Below are 21,992 nucleotides of genomic sequence, written 5' to 3'. Positions count from 1 at the left end.
GATCTTTGAAGATGCTGCAGTTCTTATCGTCGACCGGAGAACCAGTTGACCTTGTGCTCTGCTCGAAATAGACCAGCAATTCAAATACCCACATAGAGTTGTGAGGAGGAAAGTGGCAATTCTTGCAGGCCCTATTCACAGGGATGAGGAGAGGAAAACTCGTTTTATCGCCACTCGCATTTTATCTCTGCCTCGTCAGTCGATCGCGGAGCTTCGGGAGTACGACATCGCAGCCTGCGCTCAAGTTGGCTACAAATAGATAGCACAATGCTGCTGTTTCTCTGGTGGATTGCTGGCTATATAATACTCCCATCTGGAGGCACGAATCCCCCCCTCTACGCTCTGGATCAGCAGAATGTGGCCAGGTGCCTGGACTACTGCCACCTAAAGAACCTGCGGTTCCTGCTCTGCCTGGATGCAGATGGTCAGTTGTCGCACAATCCCTACAAGGACTGCAACCGAGGATTCTGCAAGGCCGAGGACTTTGAGCTGGAGTACGAGACGGATGAGGGCAAGGAGAAGCGCATCAATCGCGTGGAGAAAACGAGAGTTGGCCAAAAGGCGAATCTTAGGGATCTCTGCCTGAACGAAAGGGGCATTCCCATACGACGGAGGTGCCAAATTCGCGATGGAAATAGAGTTTGGCAGAGCTTGGATCACGTCACCTGTAGATCGGCACCGGAACTCAGCTCAAGCATAAACCTTCTCGCCGTGAGGAGTCCCCCTGATATGATTAGCCAACTGAGTAACCTCCTGACTCAGTCCCAGGAAAAACTGGCAGCCGCCGATGTGTTTAGCATTTCAGAGATTTTCGATTCCCTGGTCAAAAAACCGGAGAGAAATGCCACAGTTGTAGGCGACTTGATGAAGATATGCCAGAAAGTGATGTCCACAGATAATGAAACCCTTCGTCTTTCAGCAGACGCCAATGCAACGAATACCCTTCTTAGCAACTTCGAGGATTATTTGGATGAACTAAGTCCGACCATATTGAAGTTAAACAGCACTATTTTTGCCAACAGCACAGAGTTTACGTTCCATCCATTTTTCGACATGGGTGTAATTGTTCTAAAGACGAGCGAACTAAGTGTATTTTTCGTAGATCCAGAAGTGCGAAATGTTTCCGGGATAGTGAACTTCTCTAGTGGCAATGCGTCGCGTTTTGAAATGCTTCACCTCTCGGATAATGAGGAAGATGTAAGGGCCCTGGAAAATCTAGAAAGTGCGGTCTTTATTCCCGAAAAACTATGGAGCAAACTGAGGAAAAAGGGAGCCTCCTACTTGGTTTTTAAGGTCTATACACGAGATGCACTTTTTGTGGAGACGGAAGAGGAAATCAAACGACGGCCAACTAGCAATGTGTTATCCATCACAATACCAGGATTGGATGGTGAGTGTTTTGAGGTCAAATGTAGGGATATATGTTATTATGTATAATCTCTTCTTTAGATAACAAGCTGCCTGAAAAGCTGCCGTTTTTCCTGCGCAATGCAAAGGCGAATCAAACCCAATCTGAAGGTGGATGTGGCTACTGGAACTATGAGACCTGGCTTAGCGATGGAATATCCACCTGTGGCGGTGGCAGCTCGGAAGCCTCTTCGCACCCAGTGATCCTCTGCCATGCGGATCACCTGACCCAGTTTACATTTCTACTGGGAGTCAGCAAAATGCAGGCTGGTCTGCAAGCCAGTGAAGATGATCGCTCCTTGGATGTAATCACCAATGTGGGCTTGACCCTTTCTCTGCTGGGACTCCTGATGATTTTCGTCACTGCGGCTGTGTTTAAGAGTTTCCGGACTTTGGCCTCCACGAAGATATTGCTGAATCTGTGTGCTGCCCTGGGTCTGCAGTTGGTATTCTTCCTGATCCTGAGCCAAAGCCATTTGCTGGAGCAGCTGGAGGAATCCGAATCGGAACGTTGTACCTTGGTTGGAGCCGTGATGCAGTATCTACTGCTGGTTGTCTTCAGCTGGATGCTTATCATTGGATTGCTGCAGTATCAAAGATATGTCCGGGTCATTGGGGTGAATCACCCACGACACTACATCCTAATGTCGGCTGTGGCGGCCTGGACATTGCCTCTTATACCCACCTTGTTGGTGGTCTTCCTGGAACCCGATTCCTACAGGCCCAGCAACTCCTCAATGGACTATCCCATCCTATGCTATCCTTCAGGATATGGCTTAAGTCTGGGCGTCATACTGCCTATTGGCCTTATCACGGTGGCCAATGCCATTTTGGTGGCATACATCTCCTGGAGTGTCTATACAGCCCTGTTCAAACGCGATCTAATCTTCAAGCAACTGGGCCTGTTTGTGCTGCTCTTCTTTCTTTTGGGAATCACTTGGATTTTTGGACTGTGTACCTATTTCGATTTCGGCAGGATCTTCGCCTATTTGTTCTGCCTGACGGCCACTCTACAGGGATTCGTTTTATTCCTTTACTTTATAGTATTTAACAAGGAAAACCAGCGGGCCTGGTTGGGTCTCTGTTGCAATTCGTGCAAGAAGAGCAGGCAGGAAACTATACAAATGCCTTCGGACTCGATTTTGCGAGGCCTCAGCCATTCGTCAACAAACAGTACTAGTATTTAGTGTAGTGTAACATATAATGTATTTTTAAGTTTAAGTTATAGAACAACAAATTGTAAATAAATTCTACAAAGTAACCTTACATATACTTGTAAATTATTGTGGGAGTCACTTACATGTACAGCCATACAAAAGCCTTTTTTGTGTGAAATAAAGTAAAATCTGAATAATTTTTATTCATAAAAGGTACCTGCTGGCTGATTATACAATCTGCAAGCTCTAATCTCGGTATCTATGGCAACCGGATATCGTACCTCTTCGCGTAGAACATGGAAAGTAAATTAGGGGCTACTCATTAAGATAATGATTCACCAGACTTTTCAAATAAAATCGGAATGCAAACATTTTGGTTTGATACGAAAGTGATAGAGAGTTCATTACATTACAGCAGAACTTCCAAGTTTTGTCATCTTACTTTCGAGTAAATATTAACTGTGAGCTTTAGTATAGGCAACGCAGAGCTTTTAGTCTCACTTTTGAAACTTAGTCAAAGACTAAACCCCAAGAAGCAGAGCTTTAAGCTCTTGATTACAGCTAACAGATAAAAGTTAACCGGTTTTGAATACAGCTTCTAACCGTTTCGAGCCAAGTAGTTCCCCGCTCACCTCAAAGTTATGACTTCTAATTTATGTAAATGAGATGACAACTTAGTTTTTGGTGAATGTATTTTATAGTTTACGACGTGGCCATGTGGCTGAGTCTTAGTTTCGGATTTATTGCATGCGATCAGGTCGGAAGTCTTAGTCACGGACTCCGGGATGTGGTGGCTTAATTTAGATTTGGATTTAGATTTAGAGTGAACTTGGGCCTTAACATAAACAACTAAACTATGTCTGGACTAGCGCTAGGAACCAGTAAGCTTAAAGCCAATTAGCCAACTACTGGTTGGGCATTAGGTATCGGATATCGGCATTCCGCCGCAACTTGTTTTCGAACAACAAAAGGCAAGCCGCCGCCCAAAGATTCACATAGCTGCTTCAGCGCTTTATCACCACCAACCGCAGCGGTATGTAAGAGCTTCCGGGTACCACATCCTTGCCCTCGGGCAGGAACTTGTGCGCGTAGTCCTTCGGCGTGGGCGTGTTGGGCGGCAGGGCGTAATCGAGGACGTTATCCGAGGCCGCGCCGGAAACGGCGGGCGTGTGAACCACCCACAGTTGCATCGCCAGCGGCTTCCTATCCGCCGCCACTTCCGTTTTCCCCAGCTGCACATTGGCGCGGCGGGAGAAGTGCGCCTGCTCCGCCTGCTGGAAGCGCTCCAGGTGACCTTGGACTATCCGTCGCAGCTGGGCCATTGTGCTGGGCGGGGGCGTGCCGTAGACGTAGGCTCTGGCGGGGGGGCGTGGCAGGTAGTCCCGAGCAGAGGTGGCGGCACTTGCCACAGCCATTAGGGTTAGCAGCTGCAAGACAAATTACACTCAATTAATAACATATTTAAATAAGCAAACAAACTGCGAGCGAATGGATAGCCTCTTAAAACGTTAATGCTTTTATGCGGCAGCCTTGGTTTAATATTAACAAGCCGCCTTATCTTAAAAGTTAAATTAATTGGTGGCCAAATTTTCAAAAAATTTTACTCCAATGGTTGACAACTAGTCGAGTTCAGTTGAGTTTTAATGGAATTGAACATTTATTATTAATTTCTACAAGTCACTGACTAATCACTGTCAAAAACCCATTACTATTTTTAAGAGTTGAATATCAAACGGATTAGACATTCATAGGTTTTAAATGAATCGAAAAAGTAATATTTATGAGCAGCATTTATATCCTTTGAAAGTCTCTTTTGGCTATTAGCTTACCCAAACAAAAGTCCTGTACATGATCCGTGAATTCGTATCCAACACGCTGTTTTCGAGGGGCAGTTCCCACTCTAGATTTTCGACCGATCTCCAGTTAACTCAGCGGCAAACTGAAGCGATTCGAGCTTCTGCTCCGCCGACTCGTTTCGAAATTCAAGATCAGGGTCTAGTCTCAAGCATTTACATAATTTCTACCAACTAGTCAGCGAAGCCAGTCGCAGACATTCTCCGTTCTCCGTTCGCCGATCTCCATTCTCTGATTGCTTCAAGTATGAAATCTGATTCTGTTTTTATTTTGGCGGCACTGGCACGTGATTTATGCATTTGGCAATCCAGTTGGATCGATCACGAGGTGCCAGCGGATCTGGAAGGTACCATCGCAGTCTTTGCCATTTTCTTTTGACCAACAAAGCGATGCCAGTGATGGATTTGTGGGTCGCGTTTTCGGGCTTAGACTTTGGGGCGACTCGTTGGCTGTTCACGCCATTATAATTATGCAAATTCGGCTTGATTCGGCTGCATAAATCAACTTTATGAGTGCTCACTTTACATGGGCTCGTTCTCGGGTCTTCAGCCAGTAATTTGCATAAAAGTTTCTATAAACATATATTAAGCATGTCCAGAGCTTCCTTTGTAGAGCGTTCACAATGGCAATCGATGTATTTATATTGATTTTTAATCGTCGCCTTTTTGATGCCCAACAATGCGCATTAATAGCGCGTCGATCGTTCGTCTTGACATTTGATACGCTAAGAGATGTCATTCTCTAATATAGTTTTTTGATCCAAAGATGGACAGACAACCACAAAAGAAGCCATAATGCGATTCATATGCTATAAGCCATTAAATTGTGGTCGTGCAATAGTTGTTCGACCTGCCTCTGATCGATTGAGATGTTGAAATGGCCGATGATCAATCGATTGAGCAGATTAACATATATGTATAAGTCGTCACTTGGTAAATGATCTTTGAACAGTTTTATGACTACGCGATTGATTGTAAAATGGTAATAGGAATAGGAGCAGTCGCTAATTTATTTTTCTAATGAGCGATTATGTTTGTTAAATAGTTTACAAGCATCATAAATTAAGGTACCAATTGCTTCATCTGTTATATATCAACAAAGCTAATAGTTAAACCCTTACTCTTCAATCTTAACCTATTTTCACACCTTAACTTAGCTCTTTTACCTATTCATCCAATATATATGTATCTGTCGTTCGTGGCAACCGGAAGCCAAGTGGGGAAAATTTTAGTTTCCGCGCCAAAAGAGCGCGTTTAATATTCGATGACTCAGCGGAACGGAAACGGAAACGCAATTAAAGCTCAACGACTGCGACGCGCAATCAGCTTGTGGCTGCATTACGTAATTACGGATTTGCAAGATTACGTCAAATGCAAATATCGACTGGATTGCATTAGCATTTTGATTTATATGCAAACGGAGGAAAGTGTGCACTCCTCTTTCTCGCAGGATTACGTGTAATTACTATGTAAATTATTTATGCAATTAATTTAACAAACTCGAGACTCAACTCAAACTGGCACTGGCACTGGCACTCAACGCGAAAGTGGCCCACATGTCCGTCGCCAAATCCATATTGATGAGGGTCGTTTCCGGCTCAGCTCCTCGCACTCGTTCATATTTCATATTTCATATGGCTTGTGTGTTCTACAAGGGGCGCATCATAATCAGCCATAACCACCATAACCAGCTCTTTGCCTCATTTTTCTGCTGATTTGAGTCCAGCTGGCGCTGAGTGCCAAATCCTCTGTCACATACGCTCGACGTTTGGGGATTCGTCTGTCGAAAAATAAACAAAGAAGGCGGCTCAAAAAAATATGAAATCGTGGATGAAATGCCTGAAATGGTCAGCCATGAATGCTATGTAATGAGTTTGATGGGCTTTTGAACTAAACCAAATTGCAGACGAGCGTTTTATTTTTATTCCTATACCGCTAGCGATACCGATTTCGATTTGATGATGATGCCAGGACTACCAGGACTGCCAGGACTCGGCAGATGGAAGGGGGATGCATGTAGCAGCAAATTGAGTTATGGCCCCGGTTGCCTCATATTTTATGCATGGCAAGGGCAAGCGAATTGCTTTCCAATCGACTTGGCGCACTCCACTTAAGACCACCCACTTCTCCCCGCTTTCCAGGGTGTGGCATCATCATCCTCATTCCAGCCTTTTGGGAGCGGAGCGTCCAGACAGACCCATTACCATTACCTAATCAGCAGCAGGGATCGTAGCATGGATCACAGATTTTATACTGCACTGGCACGACATCCTTTTCGGCTTTTCTGTATACTGAATATCTAGGTTAGGGCAATCCAGATGTGAAATGAACTCGTTGACCAGCGAGAAACTAATTAAGATAGTTTGCCGACTGCAGTCAATTGGAAAAGTGACAGAGCTCTTCGGCTGGGCTAAAGTTCGACTTTAATGGAGTAGCGTCTGTGGCCCAGAGGCTTTTTGCTCTACCTTTGACCTTTGGCCCCGTTCATAATTTATGCCTCCTGGCCCGCTCGACAACTCCCTGCTGGCAAATCATTTATCATAACGCAGAGCTGTGCCTCAAATTTGCGACTGACAGCCTTTCCCGCGCCTTTCCATTTGGCACAGGAAAAATAAGAGGCATTTTGCATATTTAATAAGTTTATGCGCTTTGTGCAATAATCCCCAAAGCCACAAACACTTTTCGCTGCGGAAAATGAGAATAAATGATGCTTAAAGGGAATGGAAAAGTAGTTGGAAATTGTACTTTACAAAAGTGCATTCACAACTGGCTTTTTAAAAATAGTAGCAATCCAAAAAGAAAGGATGCATCTTCTTAAATCAAAGTAAACAATTTGGAATTTTAAAAATGTTGTTTAAAATATATAAGGTAAAAATTATGTTTTAATGCCATTCTCGTATTTTAATATACAATAAATTAAAAATTATACTGATTACATATTTACAAAAGACTTTTAAATCAAATACTTTTATTGATCTTAAAATATTAATCTAGTATGTGGGAATTTCTCGTTTGCTACCCTACATACCCTTTCAACCAATCAATCCATATCCAAGTTTTAAATATTCTGCTATATATTTTTATATTTCAACAAACGATGGCGCGTCTCTACGATTCCCGCACCACGATCTTCTCACCGGAGGGCCGCCTCTACCAGGTGGAGTATGCAATGGAGGCCGCTTCGCAGTCGAGCACCTGCCTGGGCATCCTGGCCAACAACGGAGTCCTTTTGGCCACGGAGCGAAGTGTTGATAAGCTCCTGGACTCCAGCATTCCTGCGCCCAGGATCTGCAGGCTGAACGAGGACACTGCGTGTTGCGCCACGGGCAACACGGCGGATGGAAACGTGCTGACCACCGAGTTGCGACTCATCGCCCAGCAATATGCCTGCACCTTCGGTGAGATGATTCCCTGCGAGCAGCTGGTCACGAACCTGTGCGATATCAAACAGGCGTATACGCAATACGGCGGCAAGCGACCCTTCGGCGTGTCCTTTCTCTACATGGGCTGGGACTGCCGCTTCGGCTTCCAGCTCTATCAGTCCGATCCGAGTGGCAACTACAGTGGCTGGAAGGCCACCTGCATTGGTCGCCATTCTGGGGCGGCCATGGAACTGCTCCAGAAGGAACTCTTCATCAAGGGCTACGTGAGTCCCTCGCTCGAGGAGGCCAAGGATGTGGCCATCAAGGTCATGGGCATGACCTTGGGTACAGATAGCTTGAATCCTGACAAGCTGGAAATGGCTCTAATGCAGCGCTTCTATAACACCAGCGTCTTTCAAACTTTGGAGAAAACCGAGATGCACAACCTAATCCAGAAGTATAACAATTTGCAGGCGCAGACCGCTAGGCGAAAGTATTTCGGTAATTAGTTGTATTATATTTTGTATATTATATATTTTACTTTTCTGTTTAGAAGTTTAAAAATTCAAATTACATATATTCAAAGACCACCACTGTTTATTTAGTAGTTCAAAAAGTATGGGAACAGACAGCAGACTCATGGAAGCTTTTTCCCTTTACATTCCGGGATTTTACGCTCAAATTATTTCAAACATTCAGTTGTTTAATGGCTGTGGCAAAAACATAACAAAACTAAATAAATAAACACACTGTTTGTGGCATACTTTTTGGTTCAGTGTGCAGATAAGCCAATCTCGATGGAGTTGTATGAAAATGCGGCAACACATTCTCGTTTTGACGCAATTCCCGGGGGCCATTTTGATATGGTTGGTGTGGTTTTTAGCGACTATACGGCTTATTTATATACAAATGCAATATGCAAATCGCAGGCCAGTAAAACCAGTAAATGGAGGGGAATAGTTGCAGCTCGGGTACTAAAGACGCTACATTTGGACTTCAGATGGCGAATGTGTTCTGTGTTTTCTTTCGCAAAATTTGAGCGCTCATGTGCAATAAACTTGGCAGTTTCTGCTACGTTCAGCAACTCTGGAAAACCGGGCAGCAGATACCTTCTCTGCTCGTAGTCATGCTGAATAAACAATGCAAATAGCTTTTCTCCTGGAGAAATATTTAAATTCCTTTATGGCTTACGTCAAAGTTATACACCGTGCTCTCACATTTCCCGGCGAGTAGCTCTAAGTGGCCAAAGGCCCCCTTCCCCGCACCACTTTCCCGCAGAGGGGAATATAAATTTACACTTGTCTACATTTTTTCACACCGGCTAAGTGTTTGCTCAGCCAAGGGAATTGTGAGGAGTGCGGAGAGGAAAAGTCAAGCCAGCTGCAAGAGGAAAGACATGCTTTCCTTCGGGGCGAGTTTTCATTTTCTTGTTGTGTCCTTTGAGAACAAACTCAAACAAACAATCGCACGTGAAACGCTGCAGGAATTTCAATTAACTTGTTCGCATTTCACGCTTTATGAACTTTAAACAAAGCAACAGACAGCAGACAAATACAACTAACATCGACTTAAAAGCTAATTCATGATTAGCTTCTAATGAAATGGCATCCGTCTGTGGCCAAGTGTTTGCCAGTGTTCTTTCCACGAAATTGGCAAGGGGTCAATGCAACCGGTGGCGGATAACCCCTTATTCAAACAGGATTCCCAAATATAGTTGGGCTCTCCTCAGCCCATTCATTTGAGTGTAATCAAACTAATCCCATACTTGCGCCTACTTCAGCAAATGACCGTAATGTGGCTGCGCAATTATTACTCTCGACAGGACCACAAAACATATGTATATCCCTCTGCACAGAGTGAAAGAAATTTCCGAGTTTGGGGTGAACTGTAATATTATAATACACATAAAAAGATTAAACTGTGGAAAGCCTTTTTCTATGGAGAAACTAGCAGTACTTATGACTTGTACAAATTTAAAATGTATTTAAAAGTACTAAAGAAGTTTTCCCTCTTTTATATGCCACTAAATTTGATTAAGCAAATACCAAGAGGTATATTCAACTACTTCAAAGAACTTAGCTATCAAGCATTTTCTTGCCGTGTACTATTAATTCGGCTGGACTGACAAATGTGGTCGGGCTGCTTTCTTTTGCTGCTCTGATATTTATCTCGCGTTGAAAACCTCATCAGGCTTAAGCACATCGCTTAATTGCCCACAACTCTGTGAGTGTTGGTGAGTATCTGTGTGTGTGTGTTTGCCGAACACACACACTCAAATAACTTCATTTGGACAATCTGACATTCGTTGGAGCTGCTGCTTTATGGGTGCAAACAAAGCTAAAAACATAAACAAAGACTGGCATTAGTGTCCATTCCGTTTACACGAGTTTTTCGAGGCCATTACTCCTTTGTTACCCCATGACAACCTAATTTGAATGCGCCCACGTGTTTCGGTCTACATAAATATTTGAGTTCTATTTTTGCTAATTTTTGCGTGCAAAATTAAACACCTGACCTTTTCGCTCCCCATCACAAAAACAAATTTAGTATTCTGATCTTGGGCAAAGGCAACTATTTATATAGCGAATTAAAAACCAACCTGTGAAGTGCAGACATGGTCATTGCTGCCAAATGAATTGAAACACTTTTAAGGCCAATACATTTCAGCGAGGATATTTCCGAAAAGGCAACTGCCTGTTTGCATAAATCTTATGCGCCATTAATTCCGGTCCTGAGTTTGCCTTTTTAATTAATTTCTGGGCGCACCTTTTGTGTTTTATGCGCCACCCTAATGACACTTTTATGGATTTGAATTTGCAAGCGCCTTCATAGTGCTTCCCATGAACACCCTTCGGATCCTAGAGGAACACCAAAACTCAGGAGATGCCCAGACACGTTCCATAATGCCTGGAGAACAATGCGCCCGGGGTTATCCCTATACCGTATATATATATATTTATATATATACTTGTATATGCATTATGTACGCCCAAGAATGCCAGACTGTGGATTTTGGCTGTTTGTAAGTCGCACTTCCGCTTGAGCACCGTTCGAATGCGTTCGATGCCGCCAACTGTTGGCCGTCCTTCGTCCTTCTTTGTGTCCGGCCAGTCTCTCCTTGGGACTACGTGGCGTATGAGTAACGTAGCATTGCGTATACGCCACGTAAGCCCTGTCAGGCGGGGCATAGCAGCAACAGGATTCGCGCACAGCTGCGCAGGTCCGCTCTTTCGCTCTCTTCGGCCCACTCTCTTAAGCCACGCTCTTTGTGTCTTTGGCCAACATATTAAAGCTGGCTTAGAGGACAACTTGCTGGCAGTGCAATTATGTCAGATGCTGGGCTGTGAAATCGACACTGGCTGAGCATTTTAATTTCCCACAACACACCGCGTGAAATTTCAGCTTTCGGCCAAAGATTTAATGGAACTTGTGCAGGCCTATCCAATTTCCGCTGACTTTTTATACTCAATTAACTTTAATTATTTCCAAGCAGCATACATTTTGGGAGCTGACCAAGGACCAAGAACCCACACTACTCCTTGGATTTGACTAATTAAGTCCGGCCTCGCAGATTATTGATTACCATTTGGCGCATTTAACGCCAGGTAAATTAGATATCTTATACCACATTCGACCCATAAAGACAGCCATAGACAGCCGTACTTCGGGCTCGCTGAATCCTTCAATAAAAACCATTTCGACTTGGGGTCACCCACAAGGACATCACCGAAGTCGCTACGCTAATTTAATTTGCCTGTGCCTGCAATTCATTTGCCGAGTCATTGACTTTTAATGCACACATCCAAGACTTTGCTGTATGTTTGCTTACTTGTTGCCAGTCCTCGGCTTGACTTGGCTGACATATATTGCCAAGTCTTGGGTCGGGACCCGGGACCTTGGCTCCAACGGAATGCTCACCAATTTGTTTCAAGTTGCGCATGATTTGAGCTCTTCTAGCCCAAACTCCAAGCCTATGGGCACATTTAATATTAATGCTCGGGCTCCAGCTTCTTTGAGGCTTCAAACCAGACGGCCCCAAAAGTTGGGTTCGCAGAATGCATTAGGCCAAATTAACTCTGGCCAGAAAATGGCAGCAAATGCGATTCTCATGTACTGCCCTGTGCACTTTGGATCCGCCTCTGGTGCACTTTAAGTTTTTCACTTGCCCAGGACCAGTCGATTAATCTAACTGACAAGGGGCCATCAATCAGCATCGGTTGTGCAATCAGTGAAAAAGCATGGCCAGCTCCAATCTCGTTCGCCCCACTCATAATTAAGGCGCGAACCCAATCGATAAGAACGCTCCAATGAGCTGAGGGTCTAGGGCCAGGTAAGTTGGCTTTAAAGCCCTCCCTTTGGTCCCTTTACTGCTTTCAAGTTGGCACGGCCATTAATTTCGAAGCACTCCGGCAGATTCGTTTAGACAATAAATATCCGACCGCTGGGGGCGGTGAAAATTCACAGAGGTCGTTATTTTTGGGCAATGAAATGTTTCACACCTGCCGTTCATCAAAACACAAGCCCGAAAAACGCAACGAATTAGGTTGATTACCAGCTAAATTTGTTGTAAAGTACGTAAATTCGATAAAAATTCATTTCATTTTCGAATTCTACCAACCGAACTATGAGATATTCCATTCCCATCATTGTGTAGTGTGTATAAGAGAAGAACCTTAGCCTATTTACCTGCAGGAAATGTTTTGTATGTATTATTTAAAGTGCCCTAATCGCCATTTCAGCGATTGAGGGAAGAGATGAATGGGCTTTATTTTGGTATTTCCTTTAGGTAAGCCAGGTCAGAAAAGACCCATCGATAAGACGTCCTATCGGGTGACAGGCAAAAATATGGCCCATTTGATTTAGGACAGCTGCGCAGTCTAATGCGGATTGGGGTCTTTAAGTTGGAGGTTTGGGGCAGGGAACTAGGGCCAAGTGGTTTGTTTGGGGTCTTCCTGTGACATTCGGTTTAGCTTACAAATGGCGGATAACCGAAGATACAAGACACAATGCGAGCGAGTTAAATATGTTTTCGTGGCATCGTTGGACTCGTAAATATACAAGCCTTTGAGCCATTTTGACCCCTTCGCATTTGCATACGCCATTAAATATGCACAGCACACTGATTTCCCTGGCAGGACTTTGCCAGGATTTCGCCAGGATCCGCCCCGAAAACGAAACCGAAAACGGACGACAATAAAATGACCTGTATGTGCGTATTTATCTCCGGTTGTCAGCAACCAAAGGCAGCCGCCCAAACAAAAGGTCCTTGGGTGGGCTTGCCGGGCTCTCCTTATCTCCAGGTGATGGCTGCCGAGTCAGCGCCTTTGTTTTTTGATAAATGACTTCCATTTGCGGCACGGGCCGTGTAAATCCATCCCGCAATAGGCGTTTGTCACGGCTTCGATTCGGTCCCGGCCCGGACGGCACTCGATATAATTGAAATTGTGTGCAATAAATGAAAATTGCTGGCTCCTTTATTTGATGTCCATGTGGATAGGGGGATAGGGGGATACAGGCGGCCCTGCATTTTCCCAGCACGGCGGCTGACTTAATCAACTTTGCCTATTGCCATTTGCCTAATTGGAGAGCATTGTTCTCGCCGGGAATTCGGCTTTGATGGCCTGCTATCACTGCACTTGCAGCCCTCACATTGTGTTTACTCAATGCACTCGATTTTCCATACAAATGCAGGTGGGGTTGGGCTGGATACGAATGATAATTACCTATTGCACATGGGCATGAGTTGAAATGCACACTCTCGAAGTTTTAACACAGCTTTGGTCCAAAGTGTTGACTACCTCTGTTAGGTACAATTAAAATTATGCATTATTCTCGGGCAACGCACTACTTATTACATTACTAGTTCTTATGCAAGTGATAAACTGAAACCTTTAAATGCTAAATATAATGCGGTATACTGGCCATCTCTGTCACTAATCCATTTGCGTTGCCAACAAGCCCACAGCTTGTTAATCAATGTTGTTTGGGGTCGGGATCTCTTTATTGAAATGTCATCGGTTCGGCAACGAGTCAGTTTTATTGGGACCTAACGGCCATGTGGGAATTCGAGGAATGTGTCCTGTCAGCGACGCCAAGGTAATGACTTTGCAAATGCGGGTCCTTTCGGGATGTGAATAGCGATTGCAGGTTGATGGCTGGAGGCTCACCGTTCGGGGAACTTCAGACTGGTTAATTATCCTTGTGTACATTTGCATATTAATTGAAATGCTGGCTGTTTGATGACCAACAGTTTGTTTATTTTTAAATGAAATACTCCAGTTTGCCCAAGCTGGCGTGGCAAATTAAAAGTCAATTTTTCCCCGACGCTGAAAAGAAAATTGTCGCCGCTCTGTGAATTATTCAGGCGTTGTGTGGGCGCTGTCAAAAGTTGAAATCTTCAAATCGGTGCCCCATTCATTGGAATTCCATTCATTTGGCGCTCTCAGCTTTTTCACGCCACATTAAATGCTTTCCATTTTATTTGCCCCCCACAATGAGCGGAAATAAGGGGAAAGTTCGCGGGTGTCAGGTCGCAGGTGACAGATTCGCAGTTTAACCTCTGCACCTTCAATTTGTTTTCAACCTGTTTTCCACCAGCTGCAGCACATGGTGGAGCCCACTGGGGTGCCATAATTGAGTATTGACCAAACAGCCAGACGACAACAAAATGTGGGCGGTGTCGTGACCAACGGCAATTCCTGCAAAATGTCCTCTACAAAAATAGCTCCCCTCTGCACTCGGCATAAATGCACGAATATAAATGTTCGAGTATATAAATAAGCAGCCCTTAATGTCGCCGGGAGTCCCGAGTACGTCATAAAGTGTTAATCGGGCTATTAAGCCCGGCGAACCAGCTCAAAACCTACCAACCCACCCATCCATTTATCCCTCTATCCAAAATTGAAATGCCCAAAGCCCGGAGTTGCCCCAATGGACCGCCACACGGGGAATCCGCAAATCCTGGCTCAGCCTTTGAGTCGAGTGCAATCAGGTTAAGTGTTGAGGGCTACCGCCTGCGATTCCTTACTCCTAATTTGGCACAGTGGTTTAAATTATAGAGAACCCGATACTCTGAAATGTAATATTTTCAATCAATTGTGAGCAGCTTTGAGTTTTATATTTGCATAAAGCTTCTGGTAAGCAATAATATTCGAACCCCTTTCGCCACTGATATTCTGTTATCCTTTTTCAATCAGGACCATAACCACCGTGGCCCACCTGTATTGTGTGCGTAGTGCGCATTCTGCATTCTGATTTCATCCTTTTGTGCTGCGTTTCCCATATTGTGCATTGTGTTTGCATTCCTACTGTCACTCGCATTGTCAGCAGCAGGATCAGAGCGACTCCTTCTCCTTGGGCGACCGGAAACGGAAGTGGATGCTGAAGGGCGGAGAGTGGAGGCTAAGAGGCAGAGTTCAATTGCATTGTGCGAGTATGCGGTTGTGTAGAGTGCAAGTGACGCCGAGGACAAATGGAAACGAATTGGTTTTACAATGCACAGTGCCAGCAAATCCCATTTGGCTTTTGACTCGTCTGTTGGTCTGGGTTATGGTTTTCGCACTGCTGAGCGTAGAGAGCTGAGCGGCAAGATTTATATGTGCCCCTAATTTCTGCCTTTCGATTCCCTCAGTCTATCAATCCAGCGCACTCATGTCCAAGCCTCAAATCGTTCAAACAGGTTTCCACTTCGATACTGACTTTTTGCAGCGAACAGGAGGAAAAAAATCAATATTTACATGCTGCCGTGGCTTGCAGTTAAATGGGCAAACAACTGAACCAAAATGAATTTACCCAGAATGCCAAATACGAGCACTTCAGACTCAGACCCAGACCACAGCAAAATATTCGATTGCAGCCTGGCAAAACAGATGCTCTTGTTGTGCCGTCAAGGTTTTGCGGGGTATATGAGTAAATGGAACTATGATATATTCTAGAGGATTTCCATCATAGTTCAAAATATAATTTGTAATATTTTAACAAAAAATATTATACAAGTTTGCTTTAGAAACATAAAATGCGAGCCATCAAAGGAGAGGGTAATCCTCAGTCGAAACACTTGTTCTCTCTTATTTTTTCTTGCCTTTTGGTCCGAAACAGAAACAAAAAGTTTCCACATAGCCCGGCTTGCATGTCGTATACGTAATGCGAGCAAATTAAGTTGCCGAAAAAAGAGTAAACAAAACTGGAATTGAGTCGACTCGAGAGTTAAGCTGTGCAGGACAGTCAGTGGGGCTGGCATGAATGGGTTAAGCCAAAGTATTTTGCGATTTTCTGGCTTTTACTCATGCCACAAAAGGTTAGCATATCCAGCAGATTCGCTTTGCCATTGTCATGTGGCAAAGTCAAAGGGCGTAAAAGTGCTCAGAAATTAATGAGGCAAGTGCTGTTAAATTTGAAAGTATGCATAAAAAGGGTTGACATTCCGAAAGTGCTACCTGTCACGGGAAAGTGTCTCTCAGTCTGGCTGCCATTAGCATTTGGAATTGGCAAAAATATACTACATCTAGTCGGCGGAATTTTAGTGGATCTGCATGCCTGTATATACATTTGTATTTCAGCTTTGGCTTTCACTTGAAAATTCTGCTTCATCTAGTCCTAAGCCAATTTAAATGTTTGATTTATTTTGGCGTGGACACGTTTCAGAAACCTTGTGCCCAATTAATGTCAAACTCTGTGCTGATATATTCCTTATTTGGTTAACCGCAACATTAAGTTTGTTATACCAATTATTCAGCTTGCTATTTACATGAGATATTATTTTATTCAAATGCCTTCTAAATTATAACCATTATGCAAGTAAATATTTATTTTCAACCCAACCGACTTAAATTGGTTATGTCAACTAAATCTATTTAAGTCCGAAAAAAGAGTGAAATAATCATTGGTGATTTTGCTGAGGCTAAAATATCTTTTACGTAAATAACCCCATCATTGGATAGCTTTTGATAGCCACAAAAAAGCATTCGCAACTACACCCAACTCACAATAAGTTATCATATTTATGCGCCATATTTTACCATCGTTCGAATGCAATTTATTTGCGCTCTTATTTAATCTATTGTGTTTGCCGAACAGTAATCAAAACTGACTGCATAACTATCTGCAGGGTGGCTGAGTGGGTAAGTGTGCAAGTGGGTGGGTTTTTCCACCCGCAGCAGGGAAGCATTTTGAAGCTCAAATATGGAAAAGTTTAGCATGTTCGTGACCCACCCGTTCCTGCAATTTTGAACTGCGAACTCGGTGCGGTATCTGTGTGTGTGTCTGGTTATAAATTTCCCATATTTCACTTTATTAAGTAATAGTTGCCAGTTTGCTGCTTGGCATTCATGAGCTGCTTTTTAGCACTGAACAATAGTGGACTTGAATGCGCCATAAAAGTGAGCACTTTGATGAAATGAGCTTTAAGCCTAGCAAATGTGAAAAACTCTCGTTGCATTACTTTATCCATGGAGGAGCCATATGCGAAGTTGAATTTATTCACACTTGTTTCGGGAATTCGGCTCGAATCGCACCTCGTCCTGCGTCCTCTCCCTCTAATTAGCCGGCTTCATGCCGGAAAATGGCAAATTACAGCTTGTCTGCTTAGCCCCTCGTCCTCTGACCCGGGAAACGTGATGCTGCACTGCGTCCTCCGCCCTCCAAAAGAAAACAAGCACATGCAACAGCTGTCCGCTTGGCACTCATTGTATTTAAATGCTCGTAAAATGCAAAGCAAACAAGTGATAAAAGTTGTGCACACACACGAGCACGGCGAGAAAGGTTCGCTATACTGAGTGTTACTGTACTAACTTAACTTACAGTGACTAACTAGACAATTATAGTAAGTATTTCCTATTGATGCCAAAGCAAACAGTGCCTTCTGTAATGCAAACATTCGTATCCCTATAGGAAACTACTAACAACTGAATCAATGACACATTTTAAGGAAATATTGGACACACTTTCATATCTACTTTACTTGCATATTAAATGAGATTTTCGCTCAGTGCACTCGCGGTCACGAAGAGTGCCCAGTAATGCTGGCAACATAAAAAATGCATCAAGCGCTTGCAAAGTCCGCTGCAGGCACTCAAAATGAAGGCAGGGGCGATTGCTAATGTTATGAGGCAGCATTTTGATGGTAACTCCGGCTTAAAGTGCTCCCAGGGAGCTGTCTGAATTAATTTTCGAGTTTGCTTGGCGGGAGTATGGAAATTTCCAATTGTTTTGGGGTTGCATCTAGAGCGAGTCCCCAGACCCACTGACATGCTGTTTCGCTGTTTCACCGTTTTCCATTAACGAAACTTTTTATGTTCAGCTCAGAGGGCACTTGGGTATTTCCTGGCGTGCACAAACCAAATACGCGAGCAATTAACCCTTTTTTCCGGCAATTAAGCCCGAGCTTTATGCCACATTTTTCCATTTCGCCGTCGGCCTTTTTCTCTCTTTTGATGTTTGTTTTACCGATGGCAGCGGATGCCGAGGATGGGAATCGAATTAAATATATATTAAAATCGTTCAAGGTCAAATGAAATGTAATTGCAACCCAATTTGTCCAGCGATGAACCAGCGATGCTATAAAAATGACCGCTTAATTGTTTAATAAGGGCACCAGAAGTCACATTACGCATACGACATGTTGCCGGCCATATGTTATGTGCGCTTCAGCTTTAAGAGCAGGCCCACGAAGAGTAATAAAATGTTGTAAGTATACAGCGAATCTGAGTTATTTAACTTGTTTGGCCGACATCTGTGTAGCTGCGCAAGTTTGTTATTTCTGTAAGTAGGCACATTAAATTGGGAATCCCCGGACGTGATGTTCTCTGGGGACATGTCCTTGGCTATTTTCCCGTCGTTAGGCGCGCTACAAAATGCATGTGCAGCGGCACAAACTTTTCCCCCACCAGCATGAAAAGCTGACTTATGAGGGGAGGTTGGGAGGGGGGTAGAACAGGCCAGGATACATGTCCTGCAGCGTAAGTGGACTTCTTTGTCTCCGTCTAAGTGGTTTTTCATTAGAAGCACTCGCTCTCCGGTCGCTCAAACTTTTACCCATCGCAAAGTTTTCACTCGATGCGGATGTAGCAAACAACTCGGCCAACGAATTCGTAATTGGAAACTTTTTGCCGCGTGATATGTGAACGAACCATAGCCAAACACTTTATGTATTGCCTGTTGGTATTTAATTAAATGGGGACCACTCCAGACCTGCAACCCATTTCATTTCCTTGACAATTTCCGGTTCTGACTGCTGGATTTCCAATCGATGTCTCTGAATAAGTTGCAAAAGTCAGAGCCGAATTTAATCAAGGCTTATGCAAATGCTGTATGGATTGCAGCCAATCCTGGCAGGACCTCAGGCCAAAAATACGACAACGTCTGGCAGTGTTTATGGGGCAACTGTTGCCCGGAATCCGAGTCTCCGACTCTCCGGTTTCAAATGAAATTAGATGATGCCGGAGCGGCAGCAGCGCCAGCAGACGTTGTAATTAAATTAAATTGCTCAAAGTTGGCATAAAACACACAAATCCGGAAAGGTCGCCCCAACGGGATGGTGGTGACATCCTGGGCCACATGTCCTGTGTCAAAGTTCACGCTGAATCAGAATGCACGAGCATATATTTGTTGCCCGGGCAATTGTGCAAAATGAAGGCAGCTGAAAATTGTGTACATAATCCGGCAAATGCAAACAGGGTGTAGTTACATACATAAATAAGTACTTAAATTCCTAAATTTGTAATATTTGTAATAGTTGTAATATTCCTAAGGAAGAAACTTCTCTGTATCTTCTAGTGTAGTAAGTGAATTTTTGAAATATTTTTAGCTCCACTTGCAGTGCTTTCTTGTATGCTGCAACTGAAGTCCCCCTGTACTTTTCGGAGTGTTTATTTAGACGATGGCTGCGTTGCCTTCGTCAGTGCCTAATTTCATTAAATCCCGCAACCTGTTGTCTGAGCCGATTTGAGGGTAAGTAAAGTGAACCGAACGAGTTCTGGTGAAAAAATTCAATTTAACTTTGCCCGCAAGCCAAAATGAATTTCTTCTGGCTGCAATTGACATGGCCCAAAAATGTTGGAAGGATGAAGGACTTGCTCACATGTGGTTTCTGTGGCGCCAAGTCTTTGTTTCTCGGCAAAATTGTTTGTTTCCCCAAGAAAAGGAATGAAGAATGGCAGCTCATAATGAGCTTAATGGGCGCCATCTGTAGCGGCCTTAAGCGCATCTGCATATGCTTTTTTCCATTTTCATCTTGCCTGATTCCACTAAGATTTTCCAGATTTTCTTTCCCTTTAAAAGAGTGTTGGCGTCGTGGAACTTGTAGTTATGGTAAAAACACCGATTGAAATAATCAAAATCAAAAAAGTAGGAATACACATAGTTAAATATGTTTATTAGCAGCACAAAACAGTCTTCATTTTAACTGTGTTTCCATTTTTGGCTAAGTTATGGCGAAAACACCGATTGAAAATATCAGATTTTTTACAATAATTTTGTTCCGATTTTTTTATAAAAAATAATGCGTTTTTTTTCGATAGCAGTAAAAATAGTTGTCCAAAAGTAGAATGCCATACCTCGTTGAATTCGTAACAAAATTCCCTATCGATCCATGTACATACATTGAAATGCTAATTTTTGGCCATTTTTCGCAAATTTTGATGATGGTACCCCTTATCGAAAGTGCAAAAAATTGTCAAATTTTTTTTTTACGAAAACCGAAAAAGTAGGGATAGACTTAGATAGCTATGTTTAATAGCAGCACAAAACAGTCTTCATTTTAACTGTGTTTCCATTTTTGGCCAAGTTATGGTTAAAACGCCGATGAAACAGTATTTTTTCGATAGCAATAAAAATAGTTGAGAGTCGTTAAAAGGGCGTTAATGTCGCCACGGCTCATTGGTTATCGGCTGAATAAGAACTCTTGAGCCTGAAAAGCAGAGAACGAGGTTCTCTCCTAATCCTAAAATCCATTTCCCTCTAGACCACAAAATTTCCCACCGACAGCAACAACAAGTGCAGCTCGGCTAGTGCAAAAAATGGCCCTGGAAAATGCATTGCCGTCGTTGGCGGTCACACAACCGCAGAGCTGGTAGTTTAGTTGAATGTTGAATGATTTCCTGGCTGCTGCTGCTGCATCGTTGACTTAACTTGGCCAAGACGAAATGGCAAAACCCAGCTTTCTGCCTCTGCCAGTCACTTGTTGCCCTCGAGGAAGTTTACTTGCTGGCGCAGATCCAAAAGTTCGTTATGCTTTTGTCGGCCACACCACTAATTGGATTTTGGGTGGGATATAAATTAGGAATAGGACAATCCAAATATCATGGCCCAGCACACTTGGACAATATTTGGCTATGGCTTTGGCTTTGGCGTTGTAGAAAAGTAATCTGAAAATTCGAAATATTTATAAACTACTTATCTAAGACTTTCTACACAAGGAAATGGAAAGTTGATGGTTTGATGGTTGACACAATGTTTTTACAGGATTTGCGAGGCTTTCTAATTCAAACCAAAAGTCGACATGAAGAGGCACCCATATTTTCCGAGTGCCACATTCATCCGCTACGCAGCTGCAGCCTCGTCATATTCCTCGTGGCAATAAAGGAAAAGTGAACATGTCAAGATGTGACACATTTGATTGAACGCATGCAGGCCAATCAATTTTTGCTGCCGATGGAGGTGGATTATTGGCAGCCTGAATGCGAGTGGGCCTAGTGCTCGCATTTGAATTCGTCAGCGGCTTTTGACTGATAATTGAAAACGTGTCAACAAGCCAACAATTTCCGCTAACACACGCAGTCTACGTGCTGCGAAGTCGGCTGCCAAAATTACATTCTGGCCCAAGAACTGGCTTACAATGAAGTCTGTACACGTGGATTTTAATCTAAGGCTGTGCCTGTGAAAGCGCTTAACCTGTCCAAATGGAAATCGCACTTTATGCAACCAAGGTGAAGTGCTTTGCATTTTATGAACCTGTTTTTTGAGGACAAAGGATCTGTTTTACTTGAATGAACTGCGTGAATACTCACTTATGTAAAGGTAATTTCTTTTCCATTCTTTAGAAGTCATACTCTTAAAAGTTCTAAGAATCAATTAAAAACTTCCTATTCCGAATCTCGTTCATAAATTTGCTAACATATATATTTCATTGATGAATATTGTGATAATCATTGATGTATAAATAGAAGCATGTACACTTTCCCGGTACAACTTCTTATCTGGCAATTCGAGCACGTAAA

The 21,992-nt window shown here is 43.4% G+C and overlaps 3 protein-coding genes across 3 annotated transcripts; 2 read left to right on the top strand and 1 right to left on the bottom strand.

Moving 5' to 3' along the window:
• Positions 1-65: 65 nt before the first annotated feature.
• On the top strand, positions 66-2,673 carry LOC120453277 (adhesion G-protein coupled receptor G2). The gene is made up of 2 exons (XM_039637905.2): positions 66-1,390; positions 1,450-2,673. Exons 1-2 carry the CDS (start codon positions 268-270, stop codon positions 2,592-2,594), a joined length of 2,268 nt encoding a protein of 755 aa, XP_039493839.1. The 5' UTR covers positions 66-267; the 3' UTR covers positions 2,595-2,673.
• A 731-nt stretch (positions 2,674-3,404) lies between these two features.
• Positions 3,405-4,510, bottom strand: LOC120453050. Its single transcript, XM_039637571.1, has 2 exons — positions 4,394-4,510; positions 3,405-3,991 (listed from the first exon to the last, which is right to left on the bottom strand). Exons 1-2 carry the CDS (start codon positions 4,412-4,414, stop codon positions 3,569-3,571), a joined length of 444 nt encoding a protein of 147 aa, XP_039493505.1. The 5' UTR covers positions 4,415-4,510; the 3' UTR covers positions 3,405-3,568.
• A 2,913-nt stretch (positions 4,511-7,423) lies between these two features.
• Positions 7,424-8,305, top strand: LOC120451969 (proteasome subunit alpha type-4-like). Its single transcript, XM_039635995.1, has one exon. The coding sequence runs from the start codon at positions 7,515-7,517 to the stop codon at positions 8,286-8,288; it is 774 nt and encodes a 257-aa protein (XP_039491929.1). The 5' UTR covers positions 7,424-7,514; the 3' UTR covers positions 8,289-8,305.
• The last annotated feature ends 13,687 nt before the right edge of the window (positions 8,306-21,992 follow it).

This window comes from Drosophila santomea, chromosome 3R, assembly GCF_016746245.2.
Source record: "Drosophila santomea strain STO CAGO 1482 chromosome 3R, Prin_Dsan_1.1, whole genome shotgun sequence".
Lineage (NCBI taxonomy): Eukaryota > Metazoa > Arthropoda > Insecta > Diptera > Drosophilidae > Drosophila > Drosophila santomea.
This window is presented reverse-complemented; position numbering and strand designations above follow the sequence as displayed.